The sequence below is a fragment of the Euprymna scolopes genome, chromosome 2, assembly GCF_053919585.1.
Source record: "Euprymna scolopes isolate OS-2025 chromosome 2, ASM5391958v1, whole genome shotgun sequence".
In the NCBI taxonomy this organism is placed as follows: domain Eukaryota; kingdom Metazoa; phylum Mollusca; class Cephalopoda; order Sepiida; family Sepiolidae; genus Euprymna; species Euprymna scolopes.
In genome coordinates this window covers 182921330-182938829 of record NC_136483.1, presented here as the reverse complement: position 1 = coordinate 182938829, position 17500 = coordinate 182921330, and the positions used below count along the sequence as shown (strand labels likewise).

The 17500-nt window shown below is 34.8% G+C and overlaps 1 protein-coding gene across 1 annotated transcript in view; it reads left to right on the top strand.

Moving 5' to 3' along the window:
* The window catches only part of LOC145299351 (uncharacterized), a 348674-nt gene that overhangs the window by 329133 nt on the left and 2041 nt on the right, over positions 1-17500 (top strand). The window contains exons 13-17 of the mRNA XM_080144394.1: positions 538-696; positions 1878-2046; positions 4156-4303; positions 8399-8654; positions 14034-14130. Coding sequence (XP_080000520.1) covers positions 538-696; positions 1878-2046; positions 4156-4303; positions 8399-8654; positions 14034-14130 — 829 coding nt within the window. The remainder of the gene's footprint in view (positions 1-537; positions 697-1877; positions 2047-4155; positions 4304-8398; positions 8655-14033; positions 14131-17500) is intronic.

The following is a 17500-nucleotide window of genomic DNA, read 5'->3' as shown; positions in this document are numbered from 1 at the left end:
CTATTTGGGGAATCTCGAAACGTGTTCCTAATACATATATAATATATATATATATATATATATATATATATATATATATATATATTATCTATATATATATATATATTATCTATATATATATATATATATTATCTATATATATATTATCTATATATATATATATATATTATCTATATATATATATATTATCTATATATATATATATATATATATATATATATATATTATCTATCTATCTATATATATATATTATCTATATATATATATATATATATTATCTATATATATATTATGTATATATTATTTATATATATATTATTTATTTATATATATATATATATTATTTGTGTGTGTGTGTGTGTGTGTGTGTGTGTGTGTGTGTGTGTGTGTGTGTGTGTGTGTGTGTGTGTGTGGCTGTTTGTGGGACTAGATACCAAGTTAAAGGTGATAGACTTATATAATAAACCCTCAACACGCATCCAATTATGTCATATTGTAGTTAATTATTTTTATTTTTAATTTTTTTTTAAATACCAGGTAAGATGGATTACACACCGGAAGCGCCGGCTGTAACCGATGAGTGGGAATTGGATCCTGATATGCTCAAGTTTAGCACCCCGCTCGGACAAGGTGCATTTGGGAAAGTAGTCACTGGATATTACGATCAAAGAAAAGTTGCTATCAAAGTAGTCAAAGGTAGGTTCGATTTCTATGATGTTTATATATGTACGTTATTACTAGTTGTACATGTATGACGGCATACTCACGTTGACACGCTGGTTTTTATTACATTCACCGAAGTTAAGCAACTTTGACACTGCTCAGTACGAGTTGGGTGAGCAATTTGGAATATCAGCTCTGTAAGAACAACAAAAAACCTAACGTCGACATCTCCCTTGAAGAGGATATAAATTATAAATGTGAGTGATCACTGTTTTTGCATTTCAGATTCTCATTACGAAGCAGGTTTTCCCAGTCTAGGGTGAATACCGTTTTTTTTTTCTATTCATTACTCATGTTTATTTGCTTATATAAAAGTTTTACTCAAGACCTTATATAATGTAATTGGCTGTGAGTAGCAGGGAGACCCAACGTTGCCCGGGATTGAATGATGATCAACAAATGTTTCGCACTACCATATTTTTTGGCGTAATCGAAATCGGTGAAATCGCACCTTTTTTTTTTAAATCAAATCGATTGACTGCTTACTCTAGTTAGGGATCTATCGCAATAACTTAATCCACACTACAGTGTAGTTTACATTGCACTGTAGAGAACCTACTGTTAATTTTATAACATTATTTTATATAATGGGTCAAATTAAAGTTTAAAATGCAAAAAGCAAGTATCAGTGTGCAACTGTGCTTAAGACAAAAACGTTCATTTCGAACGCGCACCTGTCATATCAAAGAAGCTACTGTTGGTTCTATATGTCGGGCTTATGTGGTGATAAAACTTCTCGAACACATTTGTGATGTTAGGCTGTGTAAGGACTTAACTTTGGTCAAAATCATCTTTTTCTTCTTTCATTGGATTAGTTACGTTATCGATTATCGATACATATCGAAGACATTTCGATACAAAGCCTATATAAGAACACTGCCGGGCACATAATGTGCTTTCGTGTGAAATTTCATAAAAATCGGCTCAGCCGTTTTCGAGTTCATAGGGAACGAACTCACAGATATACAGACACACACCAAAGTTCCATTTAAATAATAGAGATAATTGCAGCACCAACAGCAAAATGTGTGTCTTTTTTAAACTACTACAACATTCTTTTTATGACGGAATTATTGTAAAGAAACAACTTTAGTTTTGTTGTATTTATTTGTTTTTCATATTATTTATGATTTTGTTTTCTTTGTAACTTTCAGACAGTGCCCCATTGTCATACAAGGAGGACCTGCTTGCAGAATTAAACCTAATGAAACGAATTGGGTGCCACCCAAACATAGTTTCCATGGTCGGCGCCTGTACGCAACGAGAACCAATCGCTTTGGTCATGGAATACGTTCCTTATGGAAACTTAAATAATTTCCTCAGGTATACTTTTGACATTCTTACCACCTCCCCAAATAATTTATTTACACATGTTGTATATTAAATAATACGCGATCTAGTGCTACCAGATCAGGCTGTCTGAAGATATCGGATTCTTGACTTGAATGCGCCAAACAATGATGCTGTGTTTTTCTTTAACTATGCAACATTTAATCATGTTCTTCAAGGACAAAAACACAATTTGTCTCTACAAAACAACCAAACTAAATACCATTTCTGTATTTGGCATTAAATAATCCAAAAGGGGTTGATATGTCTAAACCAAACCAACCAAACCAAAAATCATGAATAAATATTTGAAGATATAAACAACTTAAAGCATAAAACGTTTTTCATAAATTACTGGATTTTGCATTAAATAAACTAAAAATGATTATCCCGATTTTACGGTGATTAAATTCGGTATGGAGTTGTCTTCCCTTAGATCCGAACGGAAACAAATGAATATAGTCTGTTTTACTCATAAACTAGTTATCTATAAACACGTGTTTCGCTTTACCACGGCTCATCAGGGTAACTAACTGCACTAGGGTTGGAACCTTCAACCATAGATACTACAATCGCCACGAAATCCCAGTAAAATTGGTTGTAATTTTAATTGCAAGACTGCAATGTTATAGCCTTTAAATACAATTCTTTTCACACTACGCACAATGCTTCAAACAAACTACAACAGCTTCTTCATATATATTTCATATATATTTCCTACAGAAATTACTCTGTCCTGTACGGACCAAACACATACACACACACACACACACACACACACACACACACACACACACATATATATATATATATATATATATATATATATTCTTATAATATATACCAATCCTTATTTAAGAAACTCAATGTAATTACAGAGCAATATAGTGAAAAATGACAAAAATTTCATGATGTTGACCATCTTATTATTTATTCCTTTAATTCAGTTGACATTTACAATTATTGACAGTATTTGTTTCGTAGCGCAAAATCAATCACTAATTATTATATTAATCAGTGACTCCATTATGCCCTCAATTCATCAGAAGAAATAGCAACAATCAATCCGTTAAAGGGAAATAAAGTGTGATTTGACATGATTAAAATCCGAAAATTGGAAGAGAAGCTGCAAATACCTTTTAGTATGTTTCCATTAGGCCATTTTGCAGCTGATGAGTTAAGGGCATAGTTTTTTTGTTGTTTTTTTTTGTCATTTAATCACTAATATATATATATATATATATATATATATATATATATATATATATATATATATATATATATATAACAAGTAGTTAATAAAACATGTTAAAAAAACAATTTGAAAAGAGTTAAAAACATATTTAATTTTAAAAAGGAAACACTAAATAAATGGATAGTCCTTAATCCGCGGAGTTTCGAAGAAATACTTTTCTTCTCATCAGAGGGTAGGATTTAGCAAAATGCGGGATCAGATTTTGCTTGCAAAAGTATTACATGAAACTACAAGTAAGTCATAGATCTTACTTGATAACAAAAAGTGAAGCAGAGGGAATAGGGGGAATAAAAAAGTGGTTTCACGTGAATGGATAGTCTGGTGAAGGGTAAAATTTCCAATGACGGTAAAATCCAAAGATGCAGAATCCAAGAAAGTTACATTTTTATTCGCACAAGTAAAATCCAAGGGAAATTTGTATATATATAAATATATATATATATATATATATATATATAATAGTGTAATTTCTGTAGGAAATCTTTAGTATGAGAGCGCAATGCGTGACAGAGGCAACAAGAAAAGATTAAAGAAGAAAACAATCAGAAAAATCAGTTATATCTCGTTATAAATTTATAAATAGTAGAGCATCTTCAAACGAGCAAACTCAGGTCCAGCACAACGCTACCAACCCAGGTGAGATATCATACATTCCGGCCTAATGTGCCAGGCTGTGTTTGTGTACCATTCCTTATGTCTTCGTTCACGTGTGTCTTTTTTAATATTAATTTCTTTATTTTTCGTGTTTTGCATATGAAACATTTTTTGTAAGGTTTTACTTCTTTTTTTTTTTTACAATTAAAACTTTCTTTGTTTTGTTTTTTTTTTGTTGTTGTTGTGTTTTTTAGAAAATGTCGAATGGAAGGTGAAGTTCGAGCCAAGAATGGCGTCTCGGAGATCAATTATTCCATTATGGACAAAAATGGACAGATCGAAAACGGAATACTTACAGCTATCGATATCTTGTCATTTGCCCGACAGGTGTCCATGGCCATGGTAAGTCTCTTTTCTGTTTATGTATTCTTCTAATATTAAAATATCATTTTTAGATATTACATAGAAATGATTTGCAGTAATTGGTGCTTTAGATCGAGAAGAATCCCGTGTGAAGTTCGCGCTGCAACGTTTAAACTTCCTATGTTGAGTACAAAGTGCGGGAGCAATATATCCCACATTTTAATCTCTCACGTATGTTTTTAATAAATTCATGCAAGTGTAAGTGACGTTTCCTTTTAGCTACTAACTTACCATTTTCTTATAGTTACCGCTATTCAACAACATCGTTTGAATTAGTTCAGATTGCGGTTTGGCGGTAGAAACGTTTTTGAAAAATATTGAATCTGTAATTGGAAGTTCATTGCATGTCAGGTTGGAATAGAAATCAATATTTTTACTCTCTATCAGTCCCCAAATCTAAACGCAGATACCATGATCGAAACTTCTTTCCTAGAACTGTGGATCTCTTTTTCGCTGGCCTGCTATCAAGCTGACTACAACATGGTAGTTTTAAAGTTCGATGTAAACAAGTTTTTGTTGAGCTGATTCCTTAAATAATTAAATTCTACTCAATTTCCACTACAAACGACAACTACGTTGTTGTTTTCGTGATCACCTTACATTCACTAACACTTATCCTCGAGTGGCATTGGTGCCTTGATAAGAGGTGACTCCCTTGTAAAAAAAACTGTAGATTTTAGAGCAATGAATTAAGCACTTAAAACGAAGCTACCTGGAAAAGCTCGAAATACTCGAACTGTACAGTGTGCCTACTATATACGGCACAATCACGCTGACACACCGGTTCTCGCCAGATCACCGAAGTTAAGCAACGTTGAGCCTAGCCAGTACCATATGGGTGACCAATTTGGAAGGCGAATCGCTGTATGTATCGCGAGATAAAATACCAGTTTGAGAAACTGGCGTGGTCTATCCTTCTCTTGAGGGTAGATGGGACTCTCTTAAACCGTGGTAGGCACCCCATCTAGTGATGGCGTCACGATAAAAAATACCCTTGATAGCCCTGGCGAAGCATCGAGTATTTAGCTACCGACAAGATTTGAATTACACTACAAACTTGTGTTGTGAGTTCAATCTCGGCTTCGGCCATGATGGATGGATGGATAGATACAGTGTGCGACTTTCAGTTACTCTTTTACGTGTTCAACTCACAAACGTGCTTCTGTTTCGAGATTATCTAATCCAACAGTCAGAAGAATTCTAAATTTTAATGTAGAGGCATTTAAATTCCTTTTCTTTTTTTTATTTTCAAATTTTGAAGAATCATGAAGTAACGCATTCCTTTTTTACTTTTCAACTATTAATCAAAGATTAAGATGGCTGACTAATAATAAACGGAAATGTATTCCAGTGGATAACATTTTATAGTTCATTGTTAATAGAACCTTTATAAAAACATTTTAGTACTTGACGCTATTGCATTTTGATTTCAATAAAAAAAAATTGATTAATAAATTATTGATCGATGAATAATTGATTAATAAATAAATTGATCAATAAATAATTGATTGATAAATAAATTGGTCAATAAATTAAATTATCAATAAGCAAAATAACCAATAAATATTTGATGAATAAATAATAAATCAAGAAATAAATTTGTCAATAATTAATTGATCAAATAACAAAATCATCAATAAATAATTGAACAATAAATTATCAATAAATAAATTTATCAATAAATAAATAGTAAATTTAGTAAATAATAAAGCAATGTGTTAATCACGTGAAGACGAGAAACACACACACACGAAAAGTTGTCACACAATTTTATTAATACAGAGATTAAAAATTAAAGTAAAACTTCAGATTGTATCAAAACTTTTGACTGGTAATTTCTGACACTTAACTGTGATAAAATTCATTGCCAAATGAATTAAAGCTCTGTTTCAATGCTGAGCACTTTTCATATCGAAGTTTGACGTATCATAATCTTCCATTTTTTTTTTTTTTTTTTTTTTTTTTTGCTTTTTTTTCATAAACAAGACATTTTGGACATAAGCGGCTATTAGTAAGGATCATGTCTACAGGGGACTATATGTGAGTTGGAGTTAAGCAAGTAGCCAGGAAAACAGAAAACCGGGAGGGAATTCTGAAGTCTAGCATTTAGAAGGAAGGAATTATTAAAGGAAAAGGCTTTCCGCAATCTAGGAACCTCAATAGTGAAGGTGTAGGATTTTTCTGTTTGTCAGGTTAGTCAGGGCCATGTGCGTCGGGTGGGGGTTACAAATGCTATGAGTTCGCATTTTATTAAAGTATTTGTAAAACAGACACAGGAATGGACACAGTTTGGAACTTTGATAGATTGGATACTAATTTTTGGACCATGTCTAAGAGAAAGTAACTAGTGGTGTGCACCAGCTCGGATGCGCAACAATACATCATTTGGATGATATAGGATATTCTCACATGTAATTTTCTAGCACAGTAGAGGAAACCCGCCTTGGCAATGTCTCCAATGTATTTGTTCCAATTCCTTTTTTCTGTAAATGTTAAGCTCTCAAATTGAGTGTTATTGATAATGGTTATCTTGTAAATAATTGTTAATTATTAGTATTGAGACGATTAATCGGAATCGGGAATGGTAAAAATCGGAACATTCTTGAGTATCGGAATCGGACAAATGTGTGCCTATTTTCCGATGCTTGAAACGATTCTTTTTATTTTATTTATTTATTTTCTTTAAAACCTAATTCTCTATTGCTAGTACTAATGATAAAATGATAATTTTAAACTACCAGTCAAACTAAAATCAATGGATCAACCCACCACCACCACCATGTATTTTTTACGTTTGCAAAAATATATACAAAGATCACATGGGTTCTTAATATAATCTGCAAATTTTTTAAATAATTAAATAAAAACAACTCTATATGCAAACATTTAGAGAGTTTAAAAGAATTGGAAATGGGAATTTAGGACAGAATCGGTAGCTGTATCGGAATCGGGAAAATTATTATAAATCCCATCATTAAATTTAATATAAAGCACATAACTCGACAGCAAATGATGCAGTTGTTCTGTTTTGTGTGGCAAGAAGCATTACGCATAGGAGCACCCGGTGAGGATCAAATTCTGGCCTCCTAATCAGCTAGGCCAGCTAGCAAAGCATTACCGTATAATTTACGATAGATCTTGATTTCAGACGCTTGATCCGGTATCGGGAGATGATTTTTTTTTTCTTTTTTTTTTTTTTCGTGAAGAAATTCTTGCAGTGATCCTCCTCGTTTCGCGTTTGTGGCGCGGTCGTAAATTGTAAGACAAAACGCAGACGACAACCACAAACGGTAAAAGAGAACGGGAAATGACGGTGTAATTACGTGTCGGGGATGAGCGGCTGTTTTGCTGGGGTCTGCAATTCGGGTTGTTTTTATTCGGGCATCGTTCGCACCAAAAGTCGGATTAAATATGTGTTTATGGGTAGACCAGTTTTGAAGAAGAAGAAAATAGATTGAATAAGTGACGTAGTAGTAGTAGTAGTAGTAGTAAAAAAATTAATTTAAAAGAAGAGATAGAACGTAGAAGATATAAATAGAACGTAGTAGTAGAAGAAGAAGGGAAAAGACGAGGAAAACGAAGTAGTATTAGTACTAGTAGTAATAGTACTTAAAATAAATAAAAAACTGATTTAAAAAGAACAGGAAGAACTTATAAGATAAAAGAAGATAGTAGTAGTAGTAGTAGTAGTAGTAGTAGTAGTAATAGAAAAGAGAAGGAAAAGTATTAGTAATATTATTAGTAGTAGCAGTAGACTTACGTAAAATATGCAATAACGAAATAAATTGGTTAAATTATAGATACATAACTCATTCCAAGTACTAATGAATATTTTAGTATGTATTTTATCATTAAAGTATGTAAAAAGCCGTTGAGAAGCAAACCTTTATTCATTCAGCTTTAGTAGGCACGGCCAAAACGGAAGGAGGGATTAAGTATTTTTGACAGAGTCTCTTTTTAAAGATCCACAAAAATCAAGTAATTCTCCAATCAAAACAAAATTTTCACCAATTATTAAGTAAACAATAAACTTTACGTTTTTTTTTTGTTTGTTTTTTGTTATTTTGTTTACAGGAATACATGGCTGAAAACAAATATGTACATCGAGACTTGGCAGCCCGGAATGTTTTACTGGATTGTGGTAAGGTGGTCAAGGTCTGCGACTTTGGTTTATCAAGAGATATTTATAAGGACAACCAATACCAAAAACTGACGAATGGGAAACTGCCTATCAAATGGATGGCCATCGAATCTCTAAGAGATCGAATATTTACAACGCACAGCGACGTGTGGTCGTTTGGAATTTTACTCTGGGAAATTGTCACCATGGGTATGTATCTTAAAACTTCAATCCAAAATATGTTACGATTGCAAGAAGATAATGTTGCTTTTTTGAAAACGAATTCCAAATGCTTATGAATGGCGTTAAGCTTAACAATATTAAGTTTCAGTGTATCTAATTTTTTTTTTTTTTTTACTGTTGAGTTGAAACTTTGTGTATTGACTAAAATTGGGTTAGAAAACACAAATTGGAAAGAAAAAGTTATTTATAATATTTAAAAAAGCGAAATATTGACTCTCCTGTAAATAGGAAACTAGGTTACATATGATATATTTTCGAAATTAGGAGACTATACATTCATGATAAAGTTTACACACTATGGTAAGAAGCAACGCAGTTTCACACAAAGACTTGCATTACACTTTTGGCAAAAGAGATATTTGCTTACTATTGCAAGATTCATTCATATAGGTTCATGCATCATCGAATGAAAAGAATTTTAGGAAATTTCACACACAAAAATGAATTAAGATGATTCCAACAGGGCAATCAATATAAATGAAGTTTATACTTTCTTCAGTGTTATGCAGTAGTATCATATTTTTTGAATTACATTTTCATCCCAAACAAGGCACGTTGCCACTTTGATGCAGGGGGCTACTATCATGGACCTAAGTTGCGGGGTAATATGTAGGGAGTTTAGCAGCAAGATGTCTGTTCACATTACACTTGAACTTCTGCATGTCAGTACAGTTAGGGAAGCAGGAAACTGGAAGGGAATTCCAAAGTCCTGCAGTTCTGGGTAAGAAGTTATTAGAGTAGAAGGCCTTCTTACATCTAGGGATCTCAACTGTGTAGGGGTGGGATTTTGCTGCTTGTTGGGTTTTTCGGAGGTATTTTCGTTGAGGGGGTACAAGGGCTTGTAGTTCATAACTGGACCTCCACTGCCTTGTGGGCCAAGGTTATTTAACCAAAGGCTAAGGGTGAGGTAACCCTAACAGGAACCTCCAGATGAGCTTAGGCCCTGTAAGCTACGGCATATAGGACCCACTGGCGTGCAGAATATGTTCTGGTGCCCAGCCACCTAATGTCCAGTCATGGATCAGATGGCATGGTGGGTGGAGAGGGCTCTGTAAGCCGTGGTGAAGTAAACCTCCCTAGAAGAAGGAAAACTCTGATATAAAACCTGCGATGACTGCTGCATCTAATGATGTTGACTTGCTCTTCTTTTTGGATCAATGTGGCAGTTGTTTAGAGAGTGGGATTGTCTCGGTGCAAAGTTATTCCCCACTATAACAATCCTCACGCACAGGCATTGCTCGATATAAATTAGATACACTTTTTACCATCTCGTGTATCTTTTTATAAAGAAAAAATTGGCAATGTTCGAAAGCGAATTTGCTGCCATCAGTTCATCGGGGCATCCACCATTGAAATACTTGTAAAACAGGCAGAGGGATGCAACATTTCGTCCATGGAACAGGGGCTGCAGCTTAGATCACAGTTCGGGACCTATTATTTAATCTTGTAGATTTTAAAAAGAAATTATCTGGTATCTTATTTATAGAACAGATGGGGCCTAATGGGTTATTCGAAATATAGGATGGCCATGTACCATTACCATTTATGGTAATGGTACCATTTTGAACTATTGAGCAAGTACAAAAATATCATCCACTAATGATAACTAATTAAACAATTAATGGGGCAGGTAGGATGGGCAGCCTTTGAAAAAAAAGTACAAAGCAGTAATGACTTCCAGAGGAGTATCGTATCACATTAAATCTAACATTCACATACTCCCAGTTGTACTTTATGATCTCGAGAGCATAAATTGAACACATTTGATGCTGCTGAAAATAGAAACGATTCAAAACTATATCATGAGAATAAGGAGTGACAGCAGACTCACAGATCACATTCCAATAAAAGAACTTCATAAGATCACAACTCTAACACCAGTCACTCCAGTAACCAAAAGTAACTAAAACTCTTTGGACATATGAAAAGGTCTGAAACTGGATTATCTAAGATATGCCTAGAAGGGATGATAGAACGAAAACGAAAGTGATGAAGGCCATGCAAACGCTAACTAAGTTTAAATCAACTTAATTATGTAACAAAAAAACAGATTCAATGAAAAGTACTTTCTCATGTCAGTACGCAATCTGGTCTAACCGGATATAGTAAATAGCGAAACAATGTTGATGTGTAAAGGATCAGAGAAAATCTGATAAGATTTGAACTTGCAGTATCCAATCTTATATAGAGGATTCACTCCTAAATTAATTAACTGATCATTGTAAGTTTTGGAATACAGATGCTAATTCTAAGATGTCGTACGCTCCAGGCTCATCTCAAAATTACTCAAGCTCGCGTTGAGAAACACTGATCTAAGATTTGCCTAGAGGGGATGATAGAAGGAAAAATGAACGTGAAAACGCTGACGTGGCAACGTCTACATGTGTTTACAACGAAATTTAAATCAATTTAATTATGTAACAAAAAACCTGAATTAATAATAAGTAATTTCTTATGTACGACCGTGTAATACCCACAACCACCTACCTTGAAAATGCTGCCGTGAAACCTGACATAGTTATATGGAATAAGTCAGAAAGAGTGGCAACCTTGGTTGAAGTGAGTGTCTCTAATGATGGAGGTCTGAACAGAGCTGAAAGAGAGAAACAAGCCAAATATCAAGGTCTCATGTATGATATGAAAAGAAACTGGAATCTTAAGGGGATATCAATCATACCAGTTATCATAGGTGCCACAGGGCTTATGAAGAAGAACCTGAAGTCCTACCTAACTAATATTCCTGGTGAACCAAGTGCAAAAGAGATCCAGACAATTTCACTTAAGGGAACAGCGAGGATACTAAAAAGAGCTTTCGGTTGGTTTAAAAAAAAAAGCAGGGCAATGTTGGCAGCTGGTTTTTCTGCCCCGTATCCAGCATTAGAATCTTAAAAGGAAGAAAATTAAAAAAAAAATTTAGTCGATGATAACACAACATAATAAATAACAAGATGAGCCTCTAAAATACTACTTATGCAATCGATAATAAAATTCACTTTCTTATTCAATCCAACCATACTTCGATCCAACAACTGTGTCCAGCAGTCTTTACTTTATCGTCGTCTAATGATGTTACAGTTGTGCAACTCTACGTTTATCAGTACTGAACACTATTTATTTAGTTATAAAGAAGAGGTCCATCGCAGTCACAATTATGTCAGTCCCATGAGAGGAACATGTCAAAGTCATTGACCATTTCACACGTTATGTTTTAGTGCGTGTTTTTTTATAAGGTAGTCACCAGGTATCAAGGTCAGTCGAGGATAAGCGTTAATGAATGTAAGGTGGTATTTTAGTACTCGTTGATGGTGTTACACGAATGACCCGGTCTAAGCCGGGTTGACATGCTAGTATATATATGTGTATAGGTGTATATACATATATGTATGATCATGAATTAAAATGTGGCACGCGTCTGCGGATGAAATGTCAGAAATTGACAAGCTAAACGGGAATTGTTTCAATATTTCTCACAAATATAAACAAACCTTGTTATTGTTATGAAAAATGTAACAGAAAGGAAATCTGGTTACGTGGATGTTTTGAAAAGATTGACAGGAAAAATTGACAGAAGGAAAAAGATTGCAGTTGGAGATTTGATTGTCAACCGAGTCGATGCCACGATAATTCTCTCTGTCGCTCTCCCACTCTCTCTCTCTCTCTCTCTCTCTCTCTCTCTCTATCTATCTATCTATCTATCTATCTACCATAAGCACGAACAACAGGAGAAATAAAAAACGGACTGTTGCTTACACCAATGGTTGTTGTGTTTTGAATTCTTAAAAAAGGGTGTATAATATAACAATGGTAGAGATTGGGTAGAATTTTGGGTTATTTAAGGGGACGGCTCAACAAGAACTTGTTTACATTGGACTTGAAGGCTACCATATTGTAATCGCCTGGAGTGGGGGCTAATGGAACAGTGTTCCACATGCGGGCAGTTCTATGAAAGAAACTTTGTTCGTGGAATCTGCGTTTAGATTTAGGCACAGGTAGAGAGTGGGGAAAATTGTTGATAGTGAGTGTAGCTAGTTGCGTGTTTTTGTGAAAGTTTGTCAAGGGAGCATTGATTGGAGCTCAGACGAGCACTTGCTAGGAAAATAACGATAGAGTAGAGACAGGCTCTCAACGTCTCTTCTGTCGGAAAAGGGTTGCAAATAAGAGAAAAGAGGTTGCAACGCAGAAGTGAACACGTGGAGTATTTTATTGTACGATGATAAAACAAAGACTTTTGGGCATTTCTGAGTGTAAAAAATAGAAGGGTAAGATAAAGATTAAAGTTTGATTTTATTAAATTTGCTTTAACATCAGAAAAAAAATTATGAATTTTATTAACAATTCCATAGGTAGCAATTTGGATGTGGGTTACTCTAGTGCAATATATAGATAGCTGTACATTTTTCTGTTTTTTTTAGATGAGGATTTATGATTCGAATTATTTGGATTCTTTGGACTACTGCTCTCATCGTAAGAGTATTTTTATAACGTTTCGGCCAATGTAACCTCCAACCTTCTTCCAGGAAAAGATGGCAAAAAATATGTACATCGCGACTTAGTGCTGCAATAGTTTTGATATACTTATAGGGTATGATCACCGAAAGTTGGACGATTCTATTTATAGACACTGGCGATAGATATTAACCAATCAAATGGAACCACGTTCTGCTAGCAACCAATCCAAAACCAGAACTGATCCATAAAATATTGACTCTTTTAGCATTCCAGCACATAATTTTTTCGTGTCAACACGAGAAAGATCTTTTGCTCTTTGCCTGCAAAATTATGAAATTCAGGACCTGTACAGAACAGCTAGCCATGGCAAACTCTTCTGAAATTAAACATGGTTTTCAATTCAAAACTTAGCAATCCGGCATATTTTACTAGACTGTGGGGAGGTTGTCAAGGTATGCAATTTTGGTTTATCAAGAGATATTTACAATACAAAAAACAAGACAAGAAACAATACAAAAAAAAATTACCAATGAGAAACTACCCATTAAATGGATGGTCATCGAATATTTACAACGTACAAAGACGTGTAGTCGCTTGGAATTTTACTCTAGGAAATTGTTACCTGTTGGTTTATGTCCAGTTAAAACTTCCTGGAGAATGTTCGAGGTTACATCGACTGAAACGTTGTAAAAATAACACTCACCATGAGAACAGTAGTCTGAATAATCCGTATCATACGAGCTATACATTGGCTGTTTTCTTGTGGATTTATGTCCAGTTATCTTTTGTCCGTTGTCTTTTGACCGGTGGTTTATATCCAGTGAGATTTTGTCCAGTAGATTTTTGTCCTACGTCCTGGCATTATTTTACATTAATTGTTTTTGTCTTGTGTTGCAGGTGCTTCACCTTATCCTTCAATAGCCCTGGCAGATCTGTATCACGTTCTTTGTAGTGGCTACCGAATGGATAAGACGAGCAATTGCTCAGATGAACTGTAAGTATTTAAAAAATTCTACATTTATTCAATTAAATGTTCTTTAATAGCTGAATGGAACAAAGTTGATGCATGTCAGCGCTCGAGATCACCACGTTCTGTACATGCATTTGCAAAGAAAGAAAGACAAGGAAAGAATTTGGTTCAGTTTTATTTCAGTTAAAACAACAGACATTTATTTACAGGTACTTCCAGAATAACGCCATGTCTCTTGTTCAAAAGTTTTCTCATACTCCAATGTGCTTAACAAGACTCTAACGTGTCGAACACGTGGTAATCTGTCTTTGTTCGGCCACGTTTAGGACATATCTTTCCCTGTAGCTCGTGGGCAACGTCTATTTCCACTCTCTCTCTCTCTCTCTCTCTCTCTCTCTCTCTCTCTCTCTCTCTCTCTCTCTCTCTCTCTCTCTCGTGTCTCAAACACGACTCGAATCCCTACGTTACTTCTTCAATCTATTTTTTTTTCTTCTTCTTCTTCTTCTTCTTCTTCTTCTTCTTCAAAACTGGTTTACTCATAAACGCATATTGGTCCCCCGACAAAAGGAGAGTGGACCTGTAAATTCACCCTTGTCCGTTCCTTTGTCCGTTCGTCTGTTCGCAGTTTTCTCAATAACTACGCCTTGTAATTTTTTGAAATTTTACACCAACATTAACATTATATGATTAAAAAAAGTAACAGAACGGATTTTCCAGTAAAACTCCGGTTGCCCCCCACCCCATTTCGGGTTAAAATAGCAAAATTTGACACTTTTGTGCTTATTAAAAAAAATTAATGCCTTGGATTTTTATAAAACCTTTTGAAAAGTTGTAACTAACTGATTTCAATATAATTTTGTTTGTCTATACTTCGCGATAACTCTTCGGTGTGCCCCGGGGCCTCTTTTAGGGCTAATACAAACACTCCATTTTTGGGACTATTGTACTGTATTTATCCAAAATTTTCTGTGTGTGTCTGTTTAGCAGTTTTGCATGGTGCTGAACTCAAATTTAAATATGTTAAGGTATTGAGGACTTTGGGGACTAAATGGGGGGGATAAATTATGGATTTAGTAATTTCTTTTTTTTGCGTGGTGCAGAACTCAAATTTACATATGTTAAGGCATAAAACTGCACCGTTTTTTTTTTATTTTCAACAGGATTTGACGTCCCCTGGGGACTTTGGGGGTTAAATGGAGAGGGAGCAAATGCTGAACTTAGTCATTTTTTATGCCTCGTTCACTGTGCACTTCACTTGTTTAATCTAACTTTTAGTGTGAACAATACAAAATGTTTGTTTACATTCCATTTAAATTTTTGCATTCTGGTACAATCAAGAGAAGAGGAATCAGGGAGGGAATTTCAAAGATAAGCGGGCCACAGAAAGAAGCCAGAAGAGTAGAAACTTGTCCGGGATCCCTACAGTGAAGGAGTAGCTAACCGGGTGAGAGAGTATTTACGTTGAGGTGTAACAGACCGCGTATGAGCGCGTGGGAAAATATCAGCAGGAGCAGTAAGATAGCTGGCTTGCAAATATATTAACAGCAGTGGCCGAAAAATAGCATATATACAAATTAGGGAGTGTGCGCGAGTTTGCACAACAAGAAAAAAGAAAAAAGGACGTCACGTGACCGAGAAAAGTAAAAGGTGTGTTGAAAAAATTGGTCGTATGGTCTATGAGATGGAGCAGTGGCAGAAAGATACTTTTAAGCTGGTGTCGAGATGACGGGGTTTTGTTAATCTTATGGCAGATGAAATGAACAGTTAGAAAAAACAAGAAGCAGGAATTGTTTTGAAAATAATGGTAATACATTCTATTTGCACCTTTCAAAAAACGCCGACCCGGATTTTTATTTCTATTCTTGCTTTGTTTGTTTGTTCCTGATACGGTGCGACGTTACAGATAATTATTTTACAGAGGAAGTACATGATTTGTAAATTCATCAGCAGTCATTCCGTGGAAGTACCTGTAAAGAAAGCAGAGGGATGAAACACTGCAGCCACGCGATAAGAGTCAAAATATTGAAAGATAATGCTATAACTATTAAGTTAGATTAGTGGTTCCCAACCTTTTTTACATGGCGGCACACTATTCAGTTTATTTTAATTTCCGCGGCACAACTATCTTAAATAATTAGTAAATTTTCTACTCATAAGGCCTTTTTGCAATAAAATAAAACTCTAAGATTACATAAGGAGATTTTTTTATTCACATAAATCAACAAATCCTGTATTCAATATCTGCTATAGAATAATAATGGTGAATGTCAGCGGGACAGTTGTACCTGGTGTTTTTTAACTACTGCTGCAATATTTGAGCTAATATGAGAGACACACTCTTAAATATTTTTAAGTCTTTTACGTTTTTATTTGGGTGGGTTAAGAAATTTCCAGTTTACATAGGTACGAAGTTGAGAATTGCAATAAGATTTTGATGGCGTTTTTACTTAGAATTGGAATTGATAGGCGTCATCATGAGTGCAAGCTTAAATATATTTATAAACTGAATGAAATTAAATGGCTTCTAGCTATTATCTCTTCATGGCACACCAGTAATCATTCCATAGCACAATAATGTGCCGCGGAACAGTGGTTGGGATTCACCATGTTAAAGAGTAAGAAGATACTGGTTGGTGCACCAGCTCAGATGCTCTATGCACAGGCCAATTAAAGGATACGAACAGGTGCGAAAAGTTTTCCAGCACATTTGACATCATCTTCTATCTGTTTATTAGACTTTATGTTACTATGAGAATATCAGGCTGAGATGTTTGAATGGCTATCAGGAAGGGTGCCATCAACCATGACAATCAGTGATTAAAAAATTTTCTTATAGTGCAACAAGTTTCTCTAATCTAATAGGTCCAGCATTATCAACCAAGCTGCAATCCCTGTCCTATCGCCGCAATATTGCATCCTTGTACTTGTTTTACAAGCACTTTAATGGAGTGTGCTCTGATGAACTCTTACAGCCGGTATCCCCACGACGTAAATGCACTGGATTAAACTGATGTAGCAAAATTCTACACCTTTACTGTAGAGGTCCCGGATGTCTGAGAGCCTTCTCATCTAAACATTTCTTTCTTCAGACTGTTAGATTTTGGAATTCCCTCCTGAGTCCTGCTTCCTTGTTTATCCTAACATGCAGAATTTTATGTCTAATGTAAACAGACATCTTGTTGTTCAACTCCCTACTTAGACTCTCTTTAGGTATGGCCCATAAAAAACTATAGCACGTGGCAACAATACTTAGTCTACGATCAAATGGCGGCCTTATAGATGGTACTAGCAGATGTGAAAAGTTTTCCAGCAGATTTGCCAGCGTCTTTTACGTACTTATTCCACTTCATGTCAGAACAGATGCTACACTTTGCCCTAAAATTCAGTAAAGTCT